Source organism: Talpa europaea (assembly GCF_964194135.1).
Source record: "Talpa europaea genome assembly, chromosome: 16".
In the NCBI taxonomy this organism is placed as follows: domain Eukaryota; kingdom Metazoa; phylum Chordata; class Mammalia; order Eulipotyphla; family Talpidae; genus Talpa; species Talpa europaea.
The window spans coordinates 42,347,779-42,373,452 of NC_140084.1; the positions used below are offsets into that span (position 1 = coordinate 42,347,779).

The 25,674-nt window shown below is 51.2% G+C and overlaps 2 protein-coding genes across 2 annotated transcripts; both read right to left on the reverse strand.

Annotated features, from left to right (window-relative positions):
• Nucleotides 1–145: 145 nt before the first annotated feature.
• On the reverse strand, nucleotides 146–3,416 carry LOC311186622 (cytochrome P450 2F2-like; the record flags this gene model as incomplete). The annotated part of the gene is made up of 9 exons (XM_084257732.1): nucleotides 146–327; nucleotides 408–549; nucleotides 787–974; nucleotides 1,051–1,192; nucleotides 1,278–1,454; nucleotides 1,648–1,808; nucleotides 1,957–2,106; nucleotides 2,436–2,598; nucleotides 3,231–3,416. 9 exons carry the CDS (start codon nucleotides 3,414–3,416, stop codon nucleotides 146–148), a joined length of 1,491 nt encoding a protein of 496 aa, XP_084113858.1.
• A 2,829-nt stretch (nucleotides 3,417–6,245) lies between these two features.
• On the reverse strand, nucleotides 6,246–15,280 carry LOC311186630 (cytochrome P450 2F3; the record flags this gene model as incomplete). The annotated part of the gene is made up of 9 exons (XM_084257743.1): nucleotides 6,246–6,427; nucleotides 7,840–7,981; nucleotides 8,563–8,750; nucleotides 9,282–9,423; nucleotides 9,856–10,032; nucleotides 10,359–10,519; nucleotides 12,317–12,466; nucleotides 14,863–15,025; nucleotides 15,110–15,280. The coding sequence occupies 9 exons, from the start codon at nucleotides 15,278–15,280 to the stop codon at nucleotides 6,246–6,248; spliced, it is 1,476 nt and encodes a 491-aa protein (XP_084113869.1).
• Between the last annotated feature and the right edge of the window lie 10,394 nt (nucleotides 15,281–25,674).

Here is a 25,674-nt window from a genome sequence, read left to right on the forward strand (position 1 = left end):
AAAGTACCTCAGAGCTATACACATCTGACTCCCCCTCCCTCTTCTTGGTAAATAGACCCCTCCAGCTGCTGTTCTGGGGCTTTTATTCACCAAAGTGGGTAAGGTGGTCTGAGAGCTAGTGGGTGGAGAGTGACCAAGCCTGATCTCAACGGGCCACCATCCGGAGCTGGAAAGCCGGGGGGATATTGCCCAGGCCGGTGCACTGCGGGGTGAGATCGATGTGGGCAGGGCTCCCCACCGGAAGCAGGCAGAACCGCTGAAGGATGGCAGTGAAGAAAAGGAAGATCTCCGATCGGGCCAGGCCTGCACCCAGGCACATCCGCTTTCCTGGGGGTAAGAGTGCAGGGTAAGAAGCTCTGGCACCCCAGGGCCTGTCTGGGCTGGTGCCTTCCCACCCTGGCCCAGACCTGGAGCAAAGGGCATGAAGGCATCATTGCTCTGGAACTCGCCCTTGTCATCCAGGAAGTTGGTGGGGTTGAAGCAATCTGGGCTCTTAAATTGGGTGGGGTCGTGGTGTGCTGACACAAGCAGAGGAATCACGACAGTGCCCTGGGGAGATGGGCAAGGATTACCCGCTGACTTGAGAAGACTGCCTTTCAGCCACCAATACCTCACCTGCTCTCCTGTCCCGTCTGCCCCAGAGGTGGGCCTTTTCCCTTCTCTACTACAAACCTCTGATCCCTGCTACACTCCTTCATGCCTGCTGATAGCAGTTAAGGGCAAGGTAACTTGCACCCTCCCCACACCCTCCCATGCAGAAAACAGGCTCTGTGGACCCGCCAGGACCTTGGGCAGGAAGTGGCAGTGCAGCTTGGCGTCGCGGGTGAGGGCACGTGGCAGCCCCAGGGGCACGACACTGATGAAACGCTGGATCTCATGTAGCACGGCGTTGGTGTAGGGTAGGCGCGCACGGTCCTCCAGGCTTGGGGCATGTGTCCTCCCTACCACAGTGTCCAGCTCGGCCTGCATTTTGGCTGGGGGCACCAGAAGGGGTGAGCCGAGCCTAGCCCAGCCCCCAGCACCTCACCCTGGGGTCTCCAGCTCGCAGACCTGCCACCTCTGGATACTTGAGCAGAATGAGAAGCCCGTAGCGCAGGGTGGTGCTTGTCGTCTCAGTGCCGCCGAAGAAAAGGTTGTGCGTGGTCATCACCAAGGTTTCCTCCTGGAAATGGCTCTCTGGGTCCTTCTGCTCCTGTAGGCAGGGGACACGGGGGCTGCTGCAAGTTGAGCGCCTGCTGATGGGCAGCGTGCGTAGTTCAGAGCAGCAGGGTCTGCACCTTATCTATCTGGTCGAGGAAGCAATCGATGAAGTCCCTGTGCTCCCCAGGCCTTCGGGTCTGTCGGTGCTGCTGGATTTGCTCTGAGATGAAGACCCGCAGCTCCGCAAAGTTTCGGAAGATTCGGTGGTGCGGGCCGGGGAGCCAGTCCAGGAGGGAGGGGAAAATGTTGTACATCTGGGGGGGACAGGATCTCGATAAGACCATCAGTTTCCTCAGGGGAAGAGTGGATCAGGACTTCGATGTTACATGTCCTGGAACTCGTCCATTCCAGAGTGTAAGATCACTCCAATGATCCAGTGGCAACAGGCCTGTGAACTTGGGGTGTCATACATTGGGTGCACAAGGGTGACTGGGCCTGCCTTCTCACCTCGCCCCACCTGGAGCTCATGATGCGGAAGTTGTCATGAAAGAGGTCCAGGAGCCTCAGGAACTCTGCATCCCCGTAGCCATAGCGCTTCCCGAAGACCACGGAGCAGATGACATTCGAGACCGCGCTGTCCAGTAGCCGCCTGGGGTCGAACGGGGCTCCTGGCAGCGGAAACAGGACGAGATGATAACGGCCCCCAGCCAGCTCCATCGTTCCTGGCGTCTTCCCACCCGAGCGCCTTCCCCGCCCCTTCTTGCCTGTCCATTGATCACCCACACTAGGTCCCGCTCCTCGCCCCCCAGGCCGCACCAGAGGTGGCTTCAAATTCGCCCAGCAGACAAGCCGCCTCCTCCTGGACGCGCTCCTCGACGGTCCGCGTGCCCAACTCGAACTCCTTGAGCGCCCCAAGCGCAAAATTGCGCAGCGTCCGCCAGCGCTGTCCATTGGAAAACAGGATGCCTGGGGCGGGCCAGAGAGGGGGCGGGGCGGGGTTGGCCACGCCCCGTCCCGGGGCCGTCGGGGGCGGAGCCGCCCACCTCGCCGCCCCGCCCCTCGCTCGGCGGTCCCGGCCGGCATCTCTGACCAGCGCGCGCTCCCGCAGGCTTTGACTCACAGGCTCTGCGCTTTCATTGGCTGCTCGAGGCCCTCCACTTAGCTCCGCCCCACCCTCCCCACCTAATTGGGCCTCAGTCACGAGGCCTCTCGGATAGGTCCCGCCCCTTTTCCCCGGCCCCGCCCCCTGGGGCCCAGACCGGGCGGGCCCAGGGGCTCTCGCTGCCGAGCCTCACCGTTTCCGCGCGTGAAGCGTTCGAAGACTGCCATGGCCCCGCGGCCGGAGAAGCTATCTGCCTGCAGCACTAAGGCGTCCCGCAGCGCCGCGTAGCCGCACAGCACCACAGCCGGCCGCGGGCCCAGCCACACCGTGAACACCGGGCCCCAGCGGCCGGAGAGCTGCGGGGCGAGGCGAACTCAGCGGGTCCAGGTCTGGGCCCCTTGCCGCCCCCTCCTGCCCGCCCCCGCGGTCCCAGCGCACCCCCTCACGCCCCTCCTTCAACCCAGGCGTCCCCGGGCCTTCATTCCAGGCCCAGCAATCAGGTCCCCAGCTCTTTCCTCCCTCAGACCCAGGAATCCTCTTCCCTCAGGACCTAGAAGTCCAGGTCCCCCAGACCCCTGCACCCTCAGAACTAGGGTTCTGGGCCCTCAGTACTCACCTTGCCCACCAGGAGAGCAATCCCTCCCCTCCCCTGCCTCCACCCCAGGCTCCTCCTCGGCCTGGACTCAGGAATTGGGAGGGGGTGGGGGCGCAACTCCTGGGTGAACCTGGAGCTCTGGCCCACTGCCCCACTTCCCTGGAGGTCTTATTTCCCACCCCAGTCTCCTCTTTCCTCACACCAGAGCCCTGGCTTCCTGTGTCCCCGTCTTCTTCCTTCCTGGAACTCAGGGGTCCTGGCCCCTCAGTCTTCCTCAGGACTCATGCGGTCCAAGCCCTCAGCACTGTCTTCGTTTGGACAACCAGGAGTAGCAGTCCCCAGACCCATCTCTATAAATCCATAATTCTGCCCCCCATCCGCTGTGGAGACTACCTCCATGAGTGCACGGTCCAGGCGTCCAGACACCAGCTGCAGCAAGTTCCCCAGCAGCGGGAGTGGCTTGGGTCCTGGGGGTAGGGTCCCCTGCATTGGCAAGCCCGGCATCCCCCAATGCCATTTGGCTAATGCCAGCAGCAGAAGTAGCAGCAGCAGCAGCACCACGGTTCCAGTGATCATCATGCCCTGGATTTTCCAGGCCTCTCCCAGGCACCTCTATTTGATTCCCTGGGGTCTTGGGTGGGGCAGGGGCGGAGACCCAAGTGGGAGGGGTGGTCACCTGTGGGTGGCTGCTCATTTCACTGATTTCCCCAAGCCAAGGTCTCCACCCCACCCCTCAGGCCCAGCTCCGCTGTACCTGGCTCCTCCTGGCTCCCCCTGGCTTTTCTCTACATGCTGCATCCTGACCTATTTGGCAACTTACATGCACCGGCATTTTTGTTTCAATAGATCTGGACATTTCTGGACCCATGGACTCCTGCATGCTGTACCCCGTACTTCTGACTCCGAAATACACTTGTAAAATCATCGCTGGCGCGTGCAGGTATACCTATACTCCAGGCCAGTGGTTCCTGGGGCTCATACCCGAGCCCTGGGCACATCTCTGCCACTGCTTTGGGTGCCCTGTATGCTGTCACCAGTGTCCCCAATGGCCTCCTGGCACTCCATGCCTATTCTTATAACTCCTGGGTGTCTCCCCACATGTTGACTTCCCGAACTTTTGCCCTGGCCTGAACATCTGCCATTTCTATCCCCAGAGTTCTGCTCCCACGTACCCCTAAATATACTGTGCCCATGCTGCCGTGCTCCCTTGCCTCGGTCCCTCAAGCCCATTGGAGGGCATCCCCACCTGAGGCCAGGCCATGATGGCAGACAAACATCTCTCACTCTGGCTGACCCAGGAGGAGGTTTGGGTAGGTCAGGGCTGGGAACAGAAGGCTAAGGAATGCAGCCACCTTCCTGCCCTCCCCTGCCTTGCCAGATCCAGTCTTCTGCCAAGTCCCTGAGCTGGGGAGAGGATGGGAGGCTTCTGCAGAGTCTGGGATGGGGCTTGTGTCTGGGAGTGTCTGTTTCTCTGTAGCTTTACCTCCTCTCTGTCTCCCGTTTCACTGTTTATTTCGTTGTGTCTCTTCTCATTTCTTTTTTTTTTTTTAAAGATTTATTTATTTATACAAGCACTGGGTACAGTCAGAAGTGTGGGAGAGTGAGAGGATTCACCAGAGCCAGAGCGGGGAACAAAACAGGCAGAATGACGAAATACACTGCTGAGGGGAGCAGCAGGCACAGCAAGAGAGGTCTGTGCGCCATGAGGGACCCTTGCCGGCGGCCGGGGATTGAACCGGCGCTGCAGAGGCTTGGGGCAGCTTTGCAGCCCAGCACTCAACCGCTGCGCCACCAGGGGAGGCCCTCTTCTCATTTCTTTGTTTTATTTTTTCTCCTCTGTCTCTGTTTTACTCTGTGTCTGCCTCTATTCTTATTGTTTTCTGTCTTCCTTTTTCTTTTCAATGTCTATTTTTTTCCTCCCCGAATCTCTCCTCTTTGTCTTTACCCCATCTCCCTGTGTTTCTCTCTCTCCCTATTTCTATCTTTCTCTGGCTTTGTCATCAGTCTCCCTGTGGGTCAGCCTTTCCCTGTGTGGCAACCTGGTGACTGGTGGGGGTCATGGGTAGAGCTCCTGCTTAGAGGTGTTGACTCCACAGACAGTGGTGTGTGTGTGTGTGTGTGTGTGTGTGTGTTGGAGAACCCCACCCCCAACCCCATCCCACTGTCAGGTTCTCTTTTTATTAGGATCTCTCCAAGAGCAGGCATTTTGTCTTGATTATTTCTGCTGTAGCCCCAGCACCTAAAACAGTGCTTGGTGCACATGGACACTCAGTAAATGTTTGTTGACTGCATGCTTAACTTTCTTCATCCCAATTTTTGTGTTTCCCTTTCTTTCTTAGGACTTCTGAGTCTCTCCTTTCTCTCTCCATCTCTGCATCCCGGGCTGGGCCCTGGGGCAGACTGCGGTTAGCCTGTGGTGAGAATGGCGTGGGGATTAAGGAACTGACGCCCCAAGTGGGGACCGCCTATAAGCCTCACCCAGTTGCCCCCATGTCAGCAGAGCATGTCCCAGCTTCTGAAGCATGTCCTGCTCAGGGTAGGGCTCCCAGGCCACCTCCACCCAGGCCTACAGGGCAGCCTCACTCTGGCCTGATCCTAGCTTAATGAAACTGGAGATGACTGGCCATTGAGAAAAGTAACCGTCAGCAGAATGTCAGGGTTTTCAGCACAGCACCAGGTTGGGAGGCTGAATGCCTGGCCCGGCTAGCCCCATCCCAAAGGGAGGGATCGCAAGACTAAGGGACTATCCAAGGAGAGGGGTGAGAAATGGGGAGTTTCAGTCTTCTGGGGTCCTGTGTCCCCATTCATTGCCCTTCCTCTCTCTTTCTCTGGACATTACTGTTTCTTTCCTTATCTCTCTCCTGTATAACGTCTCCCCCTTTCCTAATCTCTAACTCTCTGCCTTACTCTGTGTCTCTGATCTCTGAGATGGAGGATAGCCATCCCCTCCAGCTCCAATTAATGCAAAGTGGGGGATGGAGCTCAGATGCTTCTTGGCATGACTGAGCATCTGACTGATTATGGTTGTAGGAGAGGCTTAGGAAGGACAGGAGACCAAGTCTGTGAGGCCCGGGTCTAAGTCTCTGTCTCCTGCTCCCTTTAGTTCAGCCCACTCAGGTTTGAATCTGTTTTAAAGATAATTTATTAAGACGTGATACAAAAGGGCCCTCCTCCCGCCCCCCACCGTTTAATAGACGGAGTTCTGTAGATAAAACCAAGCACATACTTTTCCTCTCCCATGTCTTTCTCTGTCTTTGGGGGCGCAGACCCCATAAAGACAACAGCGACAGGGGGCAGTCATGTGGTCGGGGCGCGGTGAGCAGCGAGGTGGCTGGGACGGGGGCAGACAGTGGAGCGGCAAGAGGTGGGTGCAGTCGGGCTGCCGGGCAGATCAGGACGCCCGGGGCGTTAGCGCTCGCGCATGCACAGCTGGAAGGGCCGCGGCAAATTGCCCAGACCAGAGCTGAGCGGAGTCAGGTCGATGTCCTCGGGCGCCACCAGCGGATGCAGCGTGAAGCTCTGCAGGATGGTCGTGAGGTAGAGGAAGAGCTCCATGCGCGCCAAGGCCTCCCCCAGGCACAAGCGGCGTCCTGCGGAGGGCGTGGGGCGGGGGGTGTGGAGCCATGAGCTAAAATGGCTTCCTCCCCAAATTATCAGAGGAAAAGATATAAAGATAATAGTTGGGGGCCTCACAGACCTAAGGGTCATCTAAAGGTCTGGGAAAGACGTTTTAAGTAAATTGTGGACCAGAAGAACCTGGCTGATTCGAGACGTGGGTTCGATTCCCAGCTCTTCGATTGGTACGTTTGTGATCTTGAGCAAGGCGCCGTTTCTGGGCATTTCAAATGGGGATGCTAATAGTACCTCATTAGGTTGTTGTGAGTGGTAAATGCAGATAAAACAGAGACAATACAATGTTTATGCAGGACTTATTATGCCGCCTGTTATACCCTAGTGCTTCACCACTGTTAATTTAATCCTCATGGGCCTCCCTGGTGGCGCGGGGGTTAAAGTCTCAGTACTATCAAGCTGTTGCCAGCCACTGAGATTTGAGTTCGATCCCCGGCCAGTTAGCCTACCCACATATGGGCAGCAGACCTCTCCTGTCTCACCCGCTGCTCCCCTCAGCAGTGTATGTCACTAGATCCGCCTGTTCTGCTCCCCACTCTGTCTCTGGTGAATCCTCTCACCTCCTGCACCTCTGACCTACACTCCAGTTCTTGTATGCAAAAATAAAAAAAAAATAAAATCTTAAAAAAAAAATTTAGTCCTCATAACAACTCCAAGAGGTGGGCCTTATTACTGTCTCCTTTTATTTGTTAAAATTTTATTAATTTATGCATACAAGAGCTGGGATGTAGGCCAGAGGTGCGGGGGGGTGAGAGCATTCACCAGAGACAGAGTGGGGAGAAGAACAGGGGGATCCACTGAAATACACTGCTGAGGGGAGCAGTGGGCGAATCAGGAGAGGTCTGCTGTACCATGTGGGTCAGGCTGGGGATCAAACTGGTGCTGTAGTAGCTGCGGATTGCTTCATAGTGCTGACGCTTAACGCCTTGCACCACCAGGGAGACCCTACTATCTCCTTTTCATGATGACATTGAGGCACAGAGGGGTGAAGTAACATTCAAGGCTATGAACTAGGAGATGACAGGTTATAGGGATCTGGCTCTAAGGCTCAGCTCTTGGTCACCCCTTTTATAGCTCTTCTCAGAGGCAGCACCTACTCTTCTTTCTCTGCCCACCTGCCTCCCACTTAGTTAAATAGATCCCCCCTCTCCCAAGTCAGGTGAAGACTCAAAATATTAGAATCGCCTCAACTGCGCCACCCAGTGGTGATACTGATAGTGACCAGTTAGGAATTAATTTTTTCTCCCTGTCCGCCAGGATTTTAGTCTTTTGCCTGTAGGAGCAGAGTTGAGAGGGAGGATGAAGCCAGAGGGTTTGGAAAGTGGAATTAAGACTGGGAGGATGTAGGTGGGAATATGACTTTTGCACTCACCGGCTGAGAAGGGCATGTAGGCGGGGCTTTTCTTGAAGGACTGCTTGTCATCCAGAAAATGCTCAGGGTTGAATTCCTGGGGCTTCACGAACTGGCTGGGGTCACTGTGGACTGTGTTAAGGAGGGTGATGATATCTGTGCCCTGTGTAGGTGGGAGGCAGAATCAGTGGTTGAGAAGGTTGGGAGGGTCTCAAAGTAGGGTTTCCGCTCTAAAGGACTAGAGGTCCTGGAAACCTGATGAGGGAGTGGGGGTGGTGAGACTTGTGTGGGTGTCTCGGTTCTCAGTGATGGGCCCTGGAAACTGTTGTTGGAGTCTGAAGCCTGGATGTGGGATACCTCCACCCTTTTGTGGGAGCAGATTGGGAATTTCTGGAGAGAGGGCGAGGAGGTCTCTGAAAACAGAGTTTAGGTACAGAAGATCCGCAGGGTGAAGTCCTAGACCCTGGGGATTCCGGAGAGGGGTCCTAGGAAGGGAACCTGTCATGGGGAAGCATCCACATGGATCCAGTCCATTGTGGCATGGGAAGGGGTCTGGGAAGGGTGTGTGTTTCTGGATGTAGGGGCTTTGGAATGTCTGTTGCTAGGGCTCAGGATGCCGGGAGCTACGCTTGATGTGTTGATTGCTAGGGGCCCGGGATTCTCCTGGCTAGAGCTTCAGAATGTCAGGTGCAAGGGATGCCTCTTCCTAGGGTGCCAGTTGTCGCTTGCCAATGCCCAGGGCACCTTGGGTATCAGGAAACCGCGGAAGTTCGTGTCCCGAATGACGCGGTGCGGCAAGTTCATGGGGATGACGTCTGCGAAGCGCTGCACCTCGTGTATCACCGCATCGGTATAAGGCATGGACACTCGGTCCGCCACCGTTGGCTGCCGCGCTCGTCCCACCACGCGGTCGATCTCCTCCTGCACGCGAGCTGGAGATGGAGGGGGAACGTAGTGGAGGGTATCAGGTGGCCTGATGGGCAGGGAAAAGGCGCAAGGTGCATGCCAAAGTGTGGGAGCGGTCCAGTCAACTCGACCCGGGTGCTGCAGCAGGGGTGCATATGAGGGTGAGCGGGAGCCTCAGAGGGAGAGGGCGGGCTCTGACACGTAGATGAGGGTGAAAGTTTGATTTAGGCAGGGGCTTCTAGAGGCTTCTAGAGGTCTCCGTGGAAACCCTCTTGACCTCTCCCCACGGAGCTCCCCGGAGACCAGGTTCCAGTGAGAGCAGACAGTATGCATCCTGGTCGGACGCTGCAGTGTCCCGGAGGCCAGGGTTCCCGGAAAGACTCAGAAGTAGGATTTGCGGAGATGGGGGGAAGCAGACAAGGCTGTGTGGGAGGGCCTGGCTTGCAGGGCAGACTCTTAGCGGAGGCTGGAGGGCGCGGCTCTGGGCGGAGCCAGGGCTCCTGTGGGCGGGGCTTAGCGGCGAGTGGGCCTCCCCACCTGCCTTGGGGTGCGCGCACCTTGCACTTTTGGGTACTTCATGAGTATGAGGAAAGCGTGACGCAGTGTGGTGCCCACGGTCTCGGTGCCGCCAAAGAGCAGGTTATGTGTGGTTATCAGCAGGGTATCGAGGTAGAAGTGACTCAGCGGGTCCTGCTTCTCCTGCGGGGTTTGAGGAGTGGGGAGTCAGGTATTACCCTGTGTGAACCCGTGTGACCTGCTCCCTGTAACCTGCGCAACTGCACCTGGGTGCCAGTTAAGTCCCTCTGGTTTAACTTCCTTTCCTCCAGGGAACTGGGGGAGCGCGGGAGGGCGGGGTAGGGAAAATCTCAACCGCAGGGCCCACAAGTAATGTGTCTTGCACAGAGCTTTAACGATTTCTTAACGAGCTGTTAATTCGCCGTGGCCGGGGAATGGCTCCCGGCTCCAGTCCCCCGGAGCCAGGTGTGCCAGCTTCGTTTTCTGCATGTGGGGAGATCCTACCCAGCCTGCTCAAACCAGGATCCTTGTTGGCTTGAGTCAGGGTGGCAGGTCAGGCCAGAGACAGCCCAGATCAGTCCCAGGTGGGACCTGGGGCTTCCAGGCAGGGCTTACCTCTGCTATCTTGGTGAGAAAGCAATCGATGAAGTCCCGGGGAGAGTTGGGGTCGAAGGAGGCCTGATGGTCGCGGACTATGCGGGCGATGAGTTCCTTCATCTTCCCGTAGTTCTTGAAAAGGCGCCGGTGTGGCCCCGGGATCCAATCCAGAATGCCCGGGAAGATGTTGTACATCTGGGTATGGGCAGAGTTGGAGGAATTTGGAGACGCCGCCGTGTGTACGTGCCAGCGCGTTGCCAGTGGGGTCGGGATGGATAAGATAGCAGGGAAGGGGTCTTGAGGGGCTATCTGGGTTCTGGAGAGGTGGGGGGTGGTAGGGTCTGTGCTCGTGCAGACGCAGGGAGTGGGCGTGGCTAGGCGATGCCCTGTAACTCAGCGGGGCAGCATCAGGCAGTTGGATGGCAACCCCTTCCCCAGCCCACTTTCCTCCTTTGTGCCTGGACTCCGTGGAAACCTGCAAACCCTGTGACCTCCCCTTACCCCTAACTAGGCCTCCTGACCTCTCCCCAGGGGCTGCTCATGATCTGGAAGTTGTCATTGATGAGGCGGATAATGGTGAGCAGACGCTGGTCGTCGTAGTCGAAGCGGCTGCCGAAGAGCACTGAGCAGATGATGTTGGATACCGAGCGGCTCAGCACAAAGGTAGGGTCGAAGGGCTTGCCTGAGGGTGAGGGCCGGGTGGGTCAGGGGTGCAGCTCAGGGGACACCATGTGCAACACATCAGATCTCATGCAGTGATAGAGGATGAACGTGCACCACACCCGAGGGAACTGTGACAGAACATGCAGAACAGCACGCCCAAAGTACTTGCAGCACAGAACCCGCACTTCCTGTAGCCCGTCAGTAACAATACCCAACACGGAACAGGCTAGTCATAACCACAGCACATCAGCCGGCCTCATAGGGTCAGCATGGATCAACGCAGTGTTCCATGACAACACTGCCACCATGGCCACACGCCCAGCACCCAGTGAATGAGCCAACCATGGAACAAACTCCAGAAAACAATACCCCAAACAGCACACATCCCCATATGGTTAGCCACCACATGATAGCACACCCCAGAAACAAGGTCTGGAATTTAATAGACATAGCCTGGATCCTGGCTTGGCCATTTAGACTCCATGTGACCGGAATGATACTGAATTCCCTCCTCAGCCTGTTTTCTCTTCTGTAAAATGGGTTCTTCCCATGGGGCTGTTATGAGGATCTGGTGTGAGTAGGAAGTACTTAGCTAAGGGTCTGGCCCATGGTAAAGTCTGTGCAAACCAGGGTGGTGTGGTAGGCTGGATAATGCCTCCTCTCCTCCCCCAAAATGTTAAGTCCCTATCTCCCAGAGCCTGTGGATCTGTGACTGAATTAAGGATCTTGAGGTGAGAATTATTCTGCATTAGCTGGGTGGGCCTAATGTAATTACAGGGGTCCTTGTAAGTGAAGGATCTGAGTAAAGAAATGGTGTTGATGGGAGGAGAAAAGGAGGGAGAGAAAGGGGCATTGGAGGATGCGGTAGCACGCGCTTCGGAGATAGAGGAAGGGACTACGAGGCAAGGAATGCCGGTCGCGGGTAGCCTCTAGACAAGGAAATGGACTTTCCCCTAGAGCTTCCAGAAGGAATCAGCCCTGCTGACCCAGTATAACCTTTGACTTTCAGAACTGTCGGAGAATAAATTTGAGTTGCTTAAGATGGTGGTAATTTGTTACAGCAACACTAGGAACCTCATAAAGGCAGATATTATTCTTTTACTTATATCACATCATTAAATCCCTGTATTCACTACCTGCCTCATTCCTATCTCCCTCAGGCTAGCGACATTAGGAGATCAGACTAGAGGACTGTTTGCCTCTCTTTGCCTCAATTTCTTCTGTAAAATGGGACTTATATGGGAATCTACACCTTAGGTCTGGGTGACTTTTCAAGGATTGATATTCTGTAGAAAGTTCTGTACAGCACCGTGTAAACGTTGGTTCTTTTCATTCACTTTTCCCCCATGAGTCGACAGCTTTGACATGGGTTTAGATTCCAGTGCTGCCACTTACTGGGCACAGACTTAAACGTTTGGGGCCTGAGCTTCATGGCCTGTAGTAACCCCCTAGAACTTCTGGGAAGGTAAATCTGTTAACACTAATACTGTGGCTGGTATCCAGTAAGCACTCATGCAGTGGGCATTCCTGTGTTGAGTGTGGACCTTGGTGTCACTAAGACAAGGGCTTAATTCTTGGCCCCTCCACTTACTAGCTTTTGTTTCTTCACCAGCTGGCATTTCACCCCCCCACACCTCCCCCTCCGCTAGTTGTGCTCCTTGGAGCCAAGGCCTCACACCAGTGGATTCACCCCCAGGGGGCGCCACACACATGGTGGGCTCAGCCAGGCGCCTCCAGGAATTTTGAGTTTACACCCTAGCGATGGTATCAGGCAGTCTTGACCCCTAAGAGGAATGGAGGTGAATTCAGAACCGACCGTCAAATTTCCGCAACTCCGCCAGCAGGAAGCTGCCTTCCTCCAGGATCCGCTCCTCAATGGTCCTTTTCCCCATTCCGAAATTTCGCAGAATTTGGACAGAGAATCTTCTCAGGGCCTTCCAGCGTTCCCCATTGGAGAAGGCGATGCCTGGGGAGGAGAGGAGGGTTCACTCAGTCAGTGCCTTTTCCCCCAGCCAGTTGCCATCTGGGTCCCCTTTTCTGATGTTTGCTGGGAGAGAGACTGCGAGTTTGCATTCTCCCCTCCCAGTGATTCTCGCAAGCCTTCCTGACCCTCCAGGCCGAATGGGTGTCTCCTTGCAGCTTTTGTAGGGCCTAGGGCTTCCCTCGCCACAATTCTTTTTTTTTTTTTTAAAGATTTATTTATGCATACAAGAACTGGGGTACAGGCCAGAGGTGTGCGGGGTGAGAGGACTCACCAGAGACAGTGAGGAGTAGAACAGGAGGATCTACTGAAATACACTGCTGAGGGGAGCAGCAGGCGAGTCAGGAGAGGTCTGCTGCGCCATGTGGGTCACCATGTGGGTCACCTTCCTGGCCGGGGATCGAACTTGTTCTGCAGTAGCTGCAGACAGCTTCAAAGTGCTGTATTAACCCTTGCGCCGCCAGGGAGGCCCCCTCTCACCACAATTCTGATAGTTCTGCCTGTTTCCTGGTCAGTTTGGGCCCTTGTTTCCTGCCATGCGTCTGTCTCCAGCACTAAATCCCGAAGGCAGGGAGGGGACTTGTCTTGGTCCCCACTGTGTCCCTGGTATTGTCCCTTGTAGGGCTTATCACACAGGAAGTGTTGGCGATCGCTTATTGGTTTATGAATGTACATTAAGGGGGAGAAACAAGAAAAGTGAGAACAGGCCCTGGGAGCTCCTCTGGGAACGAGACAGATCCTATTCTTTTTTCTCCCTGAACACGGGGTCCTACTTCCTGAACACTCTTCACCCCATATTAGTTCCTAATGGATCATCTTCATTGTTTAGGTCTTAACTTAGAGGTCCCTTCCTCCAGGAAGCCTTTCTGGTCATCCCTTCCTGGCTCAGGCAGGTGCTTCTTCTGGGTCCCCATAGAAACCCAGACCTTCCCTTTCCAGCCCAGTGACCACTCTGGGCTGTCACTGGGAGCTACACCAGGATTACCTCTCGAGTGTATTCATCTTTGATTCCTGTGAAACTAGCGGAGAACTAGATGCTAATGATGAAAAAACTATAATGTGTTGCATTGTATGCATTATCTCACTGGCTTTTTGTAACAAGCTTCTCATGATAACAGACTGAAGATCAGAGGGGTGAGGTTAGCTGCCCAAAGGTACACAGCCAGTAAGTGCTGCTATCCTCATACACAGCACTGAATAATTAGTATTAATAACAGATGATATATGTAGCACACAGTGGTGCTCTGTGCAAAAGTAGCAAGGCGTCTTTCTCAACTGCCCTGTTTCCGCCTCCTGCCATCTACTATATCTTTTCTCTTTGCTTCATCTGCTATATTTGGACAGGTGTGATCATAAGATTAAGCCCAGGAAAGGGGACAAGAAGGCAGAAACTATACTTAATATATACTTTTTTTTTTTAAAACCAGATGATCTCTCCAATTCCAAATCCTGGGGGTAGTCTGTGACCCATCTAGTGTACAGGCCAGGGGGTAACCCTAGGAATCCTTTTGAGGAAGAATAGTCCAGGAAGCAAGCAAATCTTTGGACCCCCCCTTTGTAATCAGAGAACTTTCCTTCCTTTCTTTCCTATCTCTCTCCTTCCCTCCCTCCTCTTTCAGTAAGACATTTATGTTACAAAAATCCACAAAACTGGGTGATTTCCAAACCTGCAGAGGACAGGGTGTTGAGTCAGGAGAGATATGGAGTTCATGGTGTGAGCTGCTGGATTGGTGGGCTGGGATGGGCTAGGGATGATTAGGGGTTGATGGAAAACTGGATTTGAGGTCAGTGATGGGGTGGAGCTGGGTAGAATGATTGGTTGGTTGGGGTTAAATTGAGCTTGGCTGTGGGTATATATGTGATAAGATTTGGATTTGGTGATGGTGGTGGGGTTAGGATTGAACATGGAATTGGGGGCTACCAGCTTCAACAGGTGATTGCAATAGAAGATGAGGCTGTGGAATTCAGCTTGGCTCAAGGATAGGATGGGGTGGATATTGAGGCAGGGTTTGTAATGGGACTGGAGGTTAGGGTGAGGCATAACCAGTGTCACTGATAGAGGTGGAGTGAAGGTTGAAGTGAGGAATTCGGTAGGTTGGTTGAGGGGATTGGATTGAAGTGGACCATGAGGGCTGGGGTCAGATCATTTGGCCACTTGATTGAGATGGAACTTTGATGATGTGGTTGGGACAGAGACAGGGATGAGGAGGAGCATGGGGCAGGTGGAGTGGGTGGTAGGGCCAGTTTAAGATCATGGTGGGATTTGGACGTGGGGAGGGTGGACAGACTTTCCCCTAGGCTGGCACTGTGCAGTCTCTCATCCTGATCCCCTCCCTTAACATGGAGGGGGGCGGAGGTGAAGGAGATGGGAGCAGGCTTACCATTGCCCTTTGTAAAGTTGAAAAAGACAGGGTAGTCTCCCCGGCCGCTGAACTCCTCCCCTTGGTCCACAAGGGCCTCCTTCACCGTTTGGTATCCGCTGAGAACCACCACCCTCCTGGGCCCCAGGTGGATTGTGTACATTGAGCCGTACTCCTTGGTCAGCTGGGGGTGGGAAGACAGAGGTAACGGGGGCACTAGGCCCTGGGCCCCACCCCTTCCCTTCACTCCCAAACGTAGCCCTTGCACCTTGGTGAGGGAGGTCAGCATGTCCTGGGAGCGAAGCTGCAGCAGGTTGCCCAGGAATGGGAGGGGCGTGGGGCCAGGAGGCAGCCGTCCCTTGCCCCTGGAGCCATTGGTCAGCAATAGGCACACGAGAGCCAGGAGCAGGAACAAGATGGCTGTGCTTACACTGTCCATGGTGAGACAGCTGCAGGTGTCTGGGGGACAGGGCGGAAGAGGGCAGGGCTGAGCAGGGAGTGGGATCCTTTCACTTCCCATCCCCTTCTGGAACTTGCCTTCCCCAGGCTCTGGAGATGAAGGCAAATGGAATGAAGAAAGAGAGAGGCAGAGTTGGGAGAGGAGAAGTCAAAATACAGCGAGACAGACAGTAAGAGAGACAGGGGTGGAGACAAGTAGAGGGGACAGAGACATGTGGAGATTAGGAATACAGAAAAACAGAGTTCTAGGTATCTATAGATGTCTGCCTATCATTGCTCAATCACGATTGATCTGTCGATATATCATCCATCCACTCACCCACCCATCTTTCAGTCTGTCCATCTAGAGATTGACTCAGACAGAAACAAGATAAAGAGAGATACACACAAGGACAGAGACAGATAAATCAAGATACAAAGATAGAAACCAGATAGAAAATCCCGGGAAGAGAGGCTGGCAGAGAGAGACTAGAGAGATAGAGCTAGCGGGACAGGGCCTCCTTGGTGGCGCAGGCGGTTGAGCGCCACACTGTGAAGCTGTCCGCAGCCTCTGCAGCGCAGGTTCCATCCCGGCCAGCCGGCGAGCGAGAATCCCACATGGTGAAGCAGACCTCTCCTGTCTGGCCCGCTGCTCCCCTCAGCAGTGTATTTTGTCAGTCTGCCTATTCTGTTCCCCACTCTGTCTTTTGTGAATCCTCTCACCCTCCCGCCCATCTGGCCTATACCCCTGTTCTTGCATAAATAAATAAATCTTTAAAAAAAAATAAAAAAGAACTAGAGGGACACAGAACTAGAGAAAGACGGAAGAGAGAGACAGAGTGGCCGAGAGAGGGATCCTTACTGGGAGACATGGAGATGGATTCTGAAAGACAGAGAAAAAGGGCGAGAAAGGAAGAGATAGACTGACCACAGAGACTGAGGAAGAAATGAACGACAGAGAGAGAAGAAAAATACAGGCACAGAGGGGACATTAAAGAAATCAGCAGAGACGGAGACCCAGACAGACCGAGGAGGGACGGGAGCAGAAGAGACGCAGGGATTCAAGTATTATACTGAGGGATTGGTCACTTTCAGAGCCAGATGCCACCCTCTGGGGGGAGCTCCCTGCACCCAGTCCTGGCTGGGAGCTCCAAAGCACTGTCAAATCAAACAGAGTCCCAGGAGCACCTCGGAAAGACACAGCCAGAGGAAGTCCCGCAGAGGAGAGACAAGGGAGACCCTGCCAGTCCGAGAGGCAGGGAGATGGAGCCGGTGACCTGCTCTCTTGAGACATGCCTGCCTGGCCCTTTACCTGCTCAGCTGTGGGGGCAGCTGAGGTGTGTTCTGGAGCAGACTGGCGGTGGCTGTCCCAGATGTACACCCTGCAGCTCTGGGTGTCCCTCGGGGGGACAGGGGCTGCCTTTAAATCATCTCTGTCTACACCCCTCTGCCCCCCTTCCCTTGCACTCCCAACGACCTTTAATCTCCTCCCATCTTCCTGCGGCTCTGTTCTAGTGCCCTGGGGCTCACAGCCAGCTGGAACGCAGCCTCGGGTGGTGCGGGGCCTCAGTCACCATCCCGTGCTACCCTGCGGGCCTGCCGGCTGATCTCTGCTTTCCTCACCATGGCCCTCGTGGTCATCTGCCCTGGAGAGGCCTCTCCCAGGTCTGGTTTTGGGGGGCTGGGTTGGGGGGCTGAGGCATACTATGAGTCAGGGTGAGAGCAGGGGCTCTTTGGGCACTGGGTTTTATTTTTCAGTGTTCAAGTCCGTTTTTTTCATCGGCTGGTCATGTGACCTTGGGCAAAACTCTCTCCGTTCTGGGCCAGTGTCTTCTCATGGTCAGAGTCTGTTTCACAACCCTGTTGGCTGTTCTCTGGCTCTTGTGCCTTGTCTCTGGATTTCTGCCTCTGAATCTTTTTGTCTCTGTGTCTCTGCCTCTGTTCTGTTCTGATTTTCTCTGCTCCTCCATTTGTGTAGGTTTTCTTCAGCCTCCTCCTTCCTCTGTGCTCAGGGTCTCTCTCTTTTGGTCTCTCATGCCTCTTGAGGTGGGCAGGGCCGGAGACTGGCTGAGTGGAAGGAGGGTTTGAGAGAAGGGAGGGGTGGTACAGCCCCAGAAGAAAGGAACTGGGACTTAATGTGCCCCTGTACACCACTGCCCACATAGCCCTCTTGCCCATCTCCCAAGTGCCACCCACCACTCAAACTATGTCTGTTCTAGGCTTTTGCCCCAGAAGCTGGCCTTAGTTACCCAACTCCTGGCCAAATCTGAAGGACAGGCTGCCACAGCTTGAGGCTGGGCCAGGACTGGGGAGGGGGGCAGGGTAGGAGGAGGGAGAGAGCTCCTGAGGTCATGGGTCTGGAAGGGCGAGTGCAAGTGTGCTGCTCCCATGGGTCTGTGGGTATACACCATGTTTGCCATTCCCGTGGGGGTGGGGGAGGAAGTCCTTGGAGGTCCTGGGGAATTTGATACCCCATGTCCCCAGAACAAGGGGGGATGGAGGTGGGGCCCATGCTTGTTGTTTAAGTTCCAGCAAGGCCGGTTAGGGCAGGTCCTAGAACAGGGATGAGGGCTTGATTATGGGATTATGTACTTTTAGTTTCCCTTGGCATCTACCCCTACTTCTGGCAGAGAGGGCAGTACTGGGTTCATGGGAATCCCATAAGCTCTTTCTCCCCTAACTCCAGAACTTGATTGAGAGGGGCCTGATGGGACTGCTTCACTGGGGAACCTAGGGTGCTAGGGAAGGGGGGTTTTAAGGGGCAGTGCATTTGTTCTTGTGGTCTGACCTGCTCTCCTGCTGCAGGGAGAGTGGGGACTGAAGCAGGGGGATCCTGTGGTAAGAAGAGCCTGGTGTGGGGGGGAGGGGGTGTTGAGCAGTATCTCTGGTCTCTACCCACTAGAAGCTAGAGGCAGACTCCAGATTATTTATTGACCTCTTGGGGGCAAAGCCAACCCAGCGGGGAAGCACAGGTGTGATGGAAGAAATGGAAACACACCCAGCACAGCTCAACCCTCCTCACCTCTAATCACCTTCTCTTTGACCCCCTACTCTTACACTTTTTTTTTAAAGATTTTTTTATTTACACAAGAACTGGGGTACAGGCCAGATGGGCAAGAGGGTGAGAGGACTCACTAGAGACAGAGCGGGGAACAGAACAGGCCCAGTGACTGAAATACACTGCTGAGGGGAGCAGCGGGTGTGGTAGGAGAGGTCTGCCGCGCCATGTGGGACCCTCGCCAGCCAGCCGGGATTGAACTGGCTACGGACAGCTTCACAGGGCGGCACTCAACCACCTGCACCAACAGGGAGGCCCTACTCTTACAGTCCATCATCATGTTTGCGTGTCCACAGTAACATGTACCACATGCTCCCATTTCTGTTCCATTTTACGGGCCAGGCTCCTGATTTGGGTCAGGCAGCTGCCCTGGTGACATTCCCATCCCATTGTTACTGGGAATATGCCGGGGTTCTGCTGCCTGTCACCGTGAAAAAGTCAGTAGGCAGACACAGGAACTGAATCTATAAGTACTCTTTATTTTTCAGATTCCTGGCTGTTGACCTGAGAGGAGAGAAGGGCTCTTCTCTCATCTCATCTCAACTTGACCTTTTAACAATGAGTTAAACAAAAAGCAAATCATAAGCAAACAGCCCATCAGAACAGCCTGTTAATCATAAGCAAACAGCCCATCAGAATAGCCTGTTAATCATAAGCAAACAGCCCATCAGAATAGCCTTTCAGAGTCCATGTTCTTGGTATTTGTCACATTCAGCTCCCGAGTTTGTTATCAGCTTCTCAGTTATTTTGACATTGGTACAGCCGATGGTGTCAGTGTCCACTGCTCGTTTGGGCATCAGTGGGGCAGGAATCTCAGTTTTATTTATTTTTTTATTTTATTTATTTTTTATTTATTTTATTTATTTATTTTTAAATATTTATTTATGCATATAAGAGCTGGGGTACAGGCCAGAGGTGAGAGGGGTGAGAGGATTCACCTGAGACAGAGTGGAGAACAGAACAGGAGGATCAACTGGAATATACTGCTGAGGGGAGCAGCGGGTGAGACAGGAGAGATCAGCTGTGCCATGTGGGTCACCTCCCTGGCTGGGGATCGAACTCATACTGTAGTGGCTGCGGATAGCTTCATAGTGCTGTGCTTAAGCCCCACACCACCAGGGAGGCCTGCATATCAGTTTTATTTTTTTTTTTTTAGCATGTTTTATTTATTTATTTGTTTGTTTGTTTGTTTATACATGCACTGGGTACAGTCAGAAGCGCGGGAGGGTGAGAGAATTCACCAGAGCCAGAGCGGGGAGCAGAGCAGGCAGAAGGACCGAAGCACACTGCTGAGGGGAGCAGCGGGCGGCAGGAGAGGTCTGCGCGCCATGTGGGACCCTCCTCAGGTGGCCGGGGAGCAGCCGGGGATCGAACCGGCGCGGCAGAGGCTGCGGGCAGCTTCGCAACCCAGCGCTCAACCGCTGCGCCACCGGGGAAGCCCTGCATATCAGTTTTAAAGCAAGAGTTTTAGTGTGAAGAAAACAGATTAGTCACATAGTGTGTATGTGCAGACCCTATATACAGTGTGGCAACCTTCCCTGCCTCTAGCCCCCACCCCATCACCTACTGTTTGTCTTTCCCTTTAATGAGTCTTTTTTTTTTTTTTTTTAAAGATTTATTTATTTATTTATTCAAGCACTGGGTACAGTCAGAAGCACGGGAGGGTGAGAGAATTCACCAGACCCAGAGGGGAGAGCAGAGCAGGCAGAACTGACGAAACACACTGCTGAGGGGAGCAGTGGGCAGCAGGAGAGATCTGCGTGCCATGTGGGACCCTCGCCCGACGGCTGGGGATTGAACTGGTGCTGTAGAGGCTGTGGGCAGCTACGCAACCCAGCGTTCAACTGCTGCGCCATCGGGGAGGCTCTAATGAGTCATATTTTGAGTGGTGTGTTTCGATGGATATTTTTCTAGTTTACAATTTTTCCCAATTATATCTTTTCCTTTTCCTCCACCAGCACCCCTATAACACTTGTCCCTTTCCTCTCCCCTCACTCTTGACGTCAGTGCCCTCACAGTGTTTACCCATGTCCACTGGTCTTTGAAAGCATTTAGGTTATCCAGTTGACTGCTGTGTAAGTGTCCAGTATTTACTTTTATCATTCTGACTTGCTTTACGTAATTCTCTCAAACTCTCATTTTGTTGCAAATGGCTGCATTTTATCTCTCCCTGTGGCTGAATCGTATTCCATAGTGTGGGTATGCCACATCTTTTTTTTCCCCAAGATTTTTTTTATTTTTGCATACAAGAGCTGGGGTGCAGGCCAGAGGTGCAGGGGGTGAGAGAATCCACCAGAGACAGAGTGGGGAGCAGAACAGGCAAATCTATTGAAATACACTGCTGAGGGGAGCAGCAGACGAGACAGGAGAGGTCTGCTGTGCCATGTGGGTTTCTCCCTTGCTGGCTGAGAATCAAATTTGTGCTGCCTGTGGCTGGGGACAGCTTGTGTCTTTGTGGTGATAGCTTGATAGTGCTGTGTCTTTAACCCCTGCGCCACTAGGGAGGCCATGGTATTTCCACTTTTTAAGGTAAATCCAGATTGCTTTCCATATTCGTTGTACCAGTTTACTTTCCCATGAACAGTGTAATAGGGTTTCTTTTTCTCCACATCCTCTCTCCAGCACTAGTTGTTGGAGGTCTTTTTAATACGTACCATTTTCACAGTTGTGATAGTTCACATTTTTTTGAGGTAAAATTTACAATGATGAAATGTACAAATGTTACACGAACATTTGCCGAGTTCTGAATGTATGTATCAATTTGTCCCAAATTCCAGAATGTGTGCAATCTTAATATGGCATCACTATTACTGAGACTATCTTATTCACAACATTAATCATTTGTGAATGTGAATTTAATCCATGTCATCCATAAAATGTCAGTTTATACAAACAGAAATATTAAAAATGGCAGCTACTATATGATGATCCTGAAAGATTCTGTTTGTAAACAGGTAGGGTCTCATGGGGCTAGATTATTTTATACTCATTTCCCCAGTATATTCTTTTGCTTTCCCTTTCATTGTGACATATAGAAAGGGCATGGGCTTTGCAGTTGGTAAATCTGGGTTCAAATCCTGATAGTGTCTCTTAGACATCGAGCTATTGAATGCCTTTGTATCTTGGTTTCTTCATGGATAAAATAGAGATAATACTTTACCTACCAGCCCATAAATCAGTGGCTGGCTCGGTATCAGAACTCAAAATTGATTAAACAAACATATGAAGAGTAGAAACAAAAATGTTCCTGGCATATGGCTGATATTGAGTAGTAGGTCTCCTATATACGTGGGACTGATAATTTTTGATCAGATGCCAGACATGGTAAATTTTACCTTGTTGGGTGCTGGATGTTTTTGTGCACCTATAAATATTCTCGAGTTTTATTCTGTGAGGCAGTTATTTCGAAATCTTTTTTGAACTTTTAATTTTGATATAAGTTCTAACAGTAGAGTTGCAAGAATAAGACAAAGGCATACCCTATCCTCTCATTCACCAAATTTTAGCATTTCATCACATTTTAATGATCAGAGTCTCTCTTTTTCTATTTCTCTGTGACCCGTTTGAAAGTCAGTTGTTGACCTAATGCCCTTTACCTCCAAATTGTTCGTTTCAGTGTATACTATCTAAGAGCAAAAACACTTTTTAAAAAATTTAATTTAATTTTTTTCTTGAGTTAACATTACTTCACACCATTGTTTGTGTTTTAGAGGTATTGGATCTCCTCATACCACACCTACCATCAAAGTACCTACAGTTCATCCCCACAGACTTTTAGAACAAGAATGTTTTTAACGTAATAGGAATACTATTATCAGAATCAGAAAATTAGTATTGATACACTATTGTGACATCACCATTTGATCCTCAGGTAATATTTAAATTTTGTCCAGTTGTCCCATTAATGTTTGTTATAGCAAATTCTTTCTGATTTAGGTTCAGTCCAGGGTCACTTAATCTATTGTTTACTTCTTTAATCTTCTTTAATCTGAGACTGTTTTTCAATGTTTCTTTCAAGTCACTGACACATTTAATAAATACAAGTCATTCATTTTGTATACTGTCCCTCAATTTGGAATTGTCTGTTTTTTCATGGTTAAATTCAGGTTGTGAATTTTTTTTTTGTAGCAAAATCAGAGAAGTGTTGTGTTTTTCCCAGGGCATCTTATCAGCAGAGACCTGGAATTTTAGGGAATTTCAGATGTCCTTGACCTGATCAAAACAAAAACATCTTATCTGATTCCAGTTACATGATGTTCTATTTAAGACAAAGTGAATCTATGGTAAAAGTCACAGTAATGGTTATTTTGTAAGGTTGAATGGGACGGGGAATAAAGGAACTTTGCGGGGGGGGGGGATGAAAATTTTTTTTTCATTTTATTTTTATATTTTAAAAAGCTTTATTTATTTATGCATACAAAAACTGGGGTACAGGTCAGAGGTGCGGGGGGTGAGAGGATACACCAGAGACAGAGTGGGGAACAGAACAGGCAGATCTACTGAAATACACTGCTGAGTGGAGCAGCGGGCGAGACACGAGAGGTCTGCTGCGCCATGTGGGTCACCTCCCCAGCCAGGGATTGAACTTGTGCTGCAGTGGCTGGTGATAGCTTGATAGAGCTGAGACTTTAACCCCTTGTGCCACCAGATAGGCCCTTTAAATTTTTTAAAATTGAAGTATCACTGCATTATAATGTCATGTAAGTTTCAAGTGTTCATCATTGAGAATCATCATGTGTTTCTACGACATCAAGTTCATGGCCTAAAAGTCATCATTGTCCTTTCATCATTGTCTCCTATTTTACTGGTTTACCCAGCCCCCTTTCTCCTTTTCCTTCTGGTAATCACTAATTGGGCCATAATACAAAAGTTTATTTTGTTTTATTGATATTTAGTACATCTGTTTGTTTTCTCTAGGAGAAAAACCTTATAGAGTTGTCTTTCCCTGTCTGGTTCACTAAACAAAAGTCCCTCTGGACCCATCCAGTTGCTGCAGAAAAGCTTTTCTGTCCTAGTCTGGGTGATCGTTAGAGAGCTGGACGCAGATATAATTCATCAAGCTTTACACTTATTGATATGTTTCAAGCGTGTACAACAGACTTCAGTTTAAGGTGTAAAGTGCATTTTTTGGTCTAGTTAGATTTCCTTGCTGCAGTGAGACCCAAGGAAAATAAAAAGTGGGGGACACTAGTGAAATCTACAACACACACAAAGTCATACTCTGAAGGGTGAGTGCTGGTGGCAGAGGCTGGTGAATTTCAGAAGTCCTGATTGTTGCTTGACTTATGGTTCCTTTTGCTACAGAAGGAGCCCAGTATAATATTATGGCAAGAGTGGAGATAATTGAAAAGTCTCACCTGCTGAACATATATATGTTCACACACCAAAGATGGGACTGAAGGGGGGCTAAGCAGGGCTTACCTATCTCCACATCACCTTTCCCTGATGCTAGAGAGTAGAGGTTGACCTGGATGCAAGCTAGGGGTTCTACGAGGTTTTGGAAGTCCCGCTTCCACTCTGCCTCTAAGCACTAAGTTCCGCTGTGAAGGGAGGTCAGGGCAATGTCATGAATGAAGGGGGTGGTCAGAGTGCTCGGTACACATACACAATGGGAGATTACTCAGAAAGGATAAACTCTTGCCATTTGTGATGACATGGATGGCACTGGAGGGGAGTTTAGTAAAGGAAAGAAGTCGGGAGGAGAAAGACAAATAATGGATGATGTCACTTGTGTGTGGTGTATAGAGAAACAAAACAGGGTCAGTGAAAGCCAAATAAACCCTGGGAATCTGTAAAATTGAGGTGGCGGGGAGTGAAAGGTGAAGAGGCTTCCACAGTAGACTACGGTGGAAGACTGTCTTGGTGGTGGGTGGAATATGGTGGCAGCACTCGAAGGGGGTGATTTTATGTCTCTAGATCATATGCAGTGTTGTAAACCAGTGTTACCTCAATAAAACAACAACAACAACAATGATAAATATTATATACATGACATAGAAGATTGTACTTTCAGCTAGCGAAAGAGTGGTGCTGCCTCATTCTCTAAAAACACTAAAGAATTGTGCAAATCTTTCTAATAATGGTCTGATTAAAAGCTTTCATGTCATGAAAAGATACAGAGGGAAGTGGGAAATATCAGGTTTTTGAAGAGTCTTAAAAATTATTTAAGCAGGGCCTCCCTGGTGGTACAGGGGTAAAATTCTCAGCTCTGTCAAGCTATTGCCAGCCACTGCAGCATGAGTTCTATTCCTGGCCAGCCAGGGAGCTGACCCACATGGCGCAGCAGACCTCTCCTGTCTCGCCTACTGCTCCCCTCAGCAGTGTACTTTGGTCAATCTGCCTATTCTGTTCCCCACTCTGTCTCTGGTGAGTCCTCTCACTGCCCCCACACTTCTGGCCTACACCCCAGTTCTTGTATGTATAAATAAATAAAATAAATCTTTTTTTAAAAAGGATAATACACATATAATATATATTATATGTAATTTATATGTAGGGTTATACATAAATTATAATATAATTTATATGTAGGGTTATATTTAGATTATGCATTTGTAGAAAGAATAGTACAGAAATGAGATGCCCTTCTTAGTGCATCCTGTTGGTGGGTATGTAGTGTCTCCTGTTTTGTCTTATTACTGATGTTGATGTCAAGCTCTGATCACTTGATTAAGGGTTCTTTTTTGTAAAGTTTCCAGTTTTTCCATTGTAACTAGTCACTATCACGAGGAATCTACTCATTATTCCTCAAACTTTTGCCTACCAGGTAATATACAGCAGGGCACCTTGCTTACAATGATTTCTGTGATCTTCTCATCTGGTTTCTATGTCTCTTATTCCTTCTACATTGATTACCTGGAATTTTCCCATCAGATAGAATTGTCTCTTCTGCTTATTTGTTTATCCTGTGATTTAAGTACATCACTATGGCCTCGTGGGCATTTATTTTATTCTATGGATTATAATCCAATACTGTATTTATTTTGCTTCAGCTTTGATTATTGGGAGCTCCTTCATGTTGGCTCCTGTTTCTTTTTTGCACACCCCATCTTTTTTGAGCATTACTTTCTGGCACCATTAGATGTTCCTGGATTATCTTGTACTTTTCCTCCCTAAGGAGTCTTGGTTCCTCTTATTGGAGAATGGAATTTAGAAGCCAAGATCTGGGTTCCATATCTGCTTATTGCTAAGGGAGAGGCCTTGCTTCTTGGCTCTCAATGAACAGAGTTTGGATTCTACTTGTCTGTCTGTCTATCTATCTATCTATCTACCTACCTACCTATCTACCTATCTACCTACCTACCTACCTACCTACCTACTTACCTACCTAAACCCAT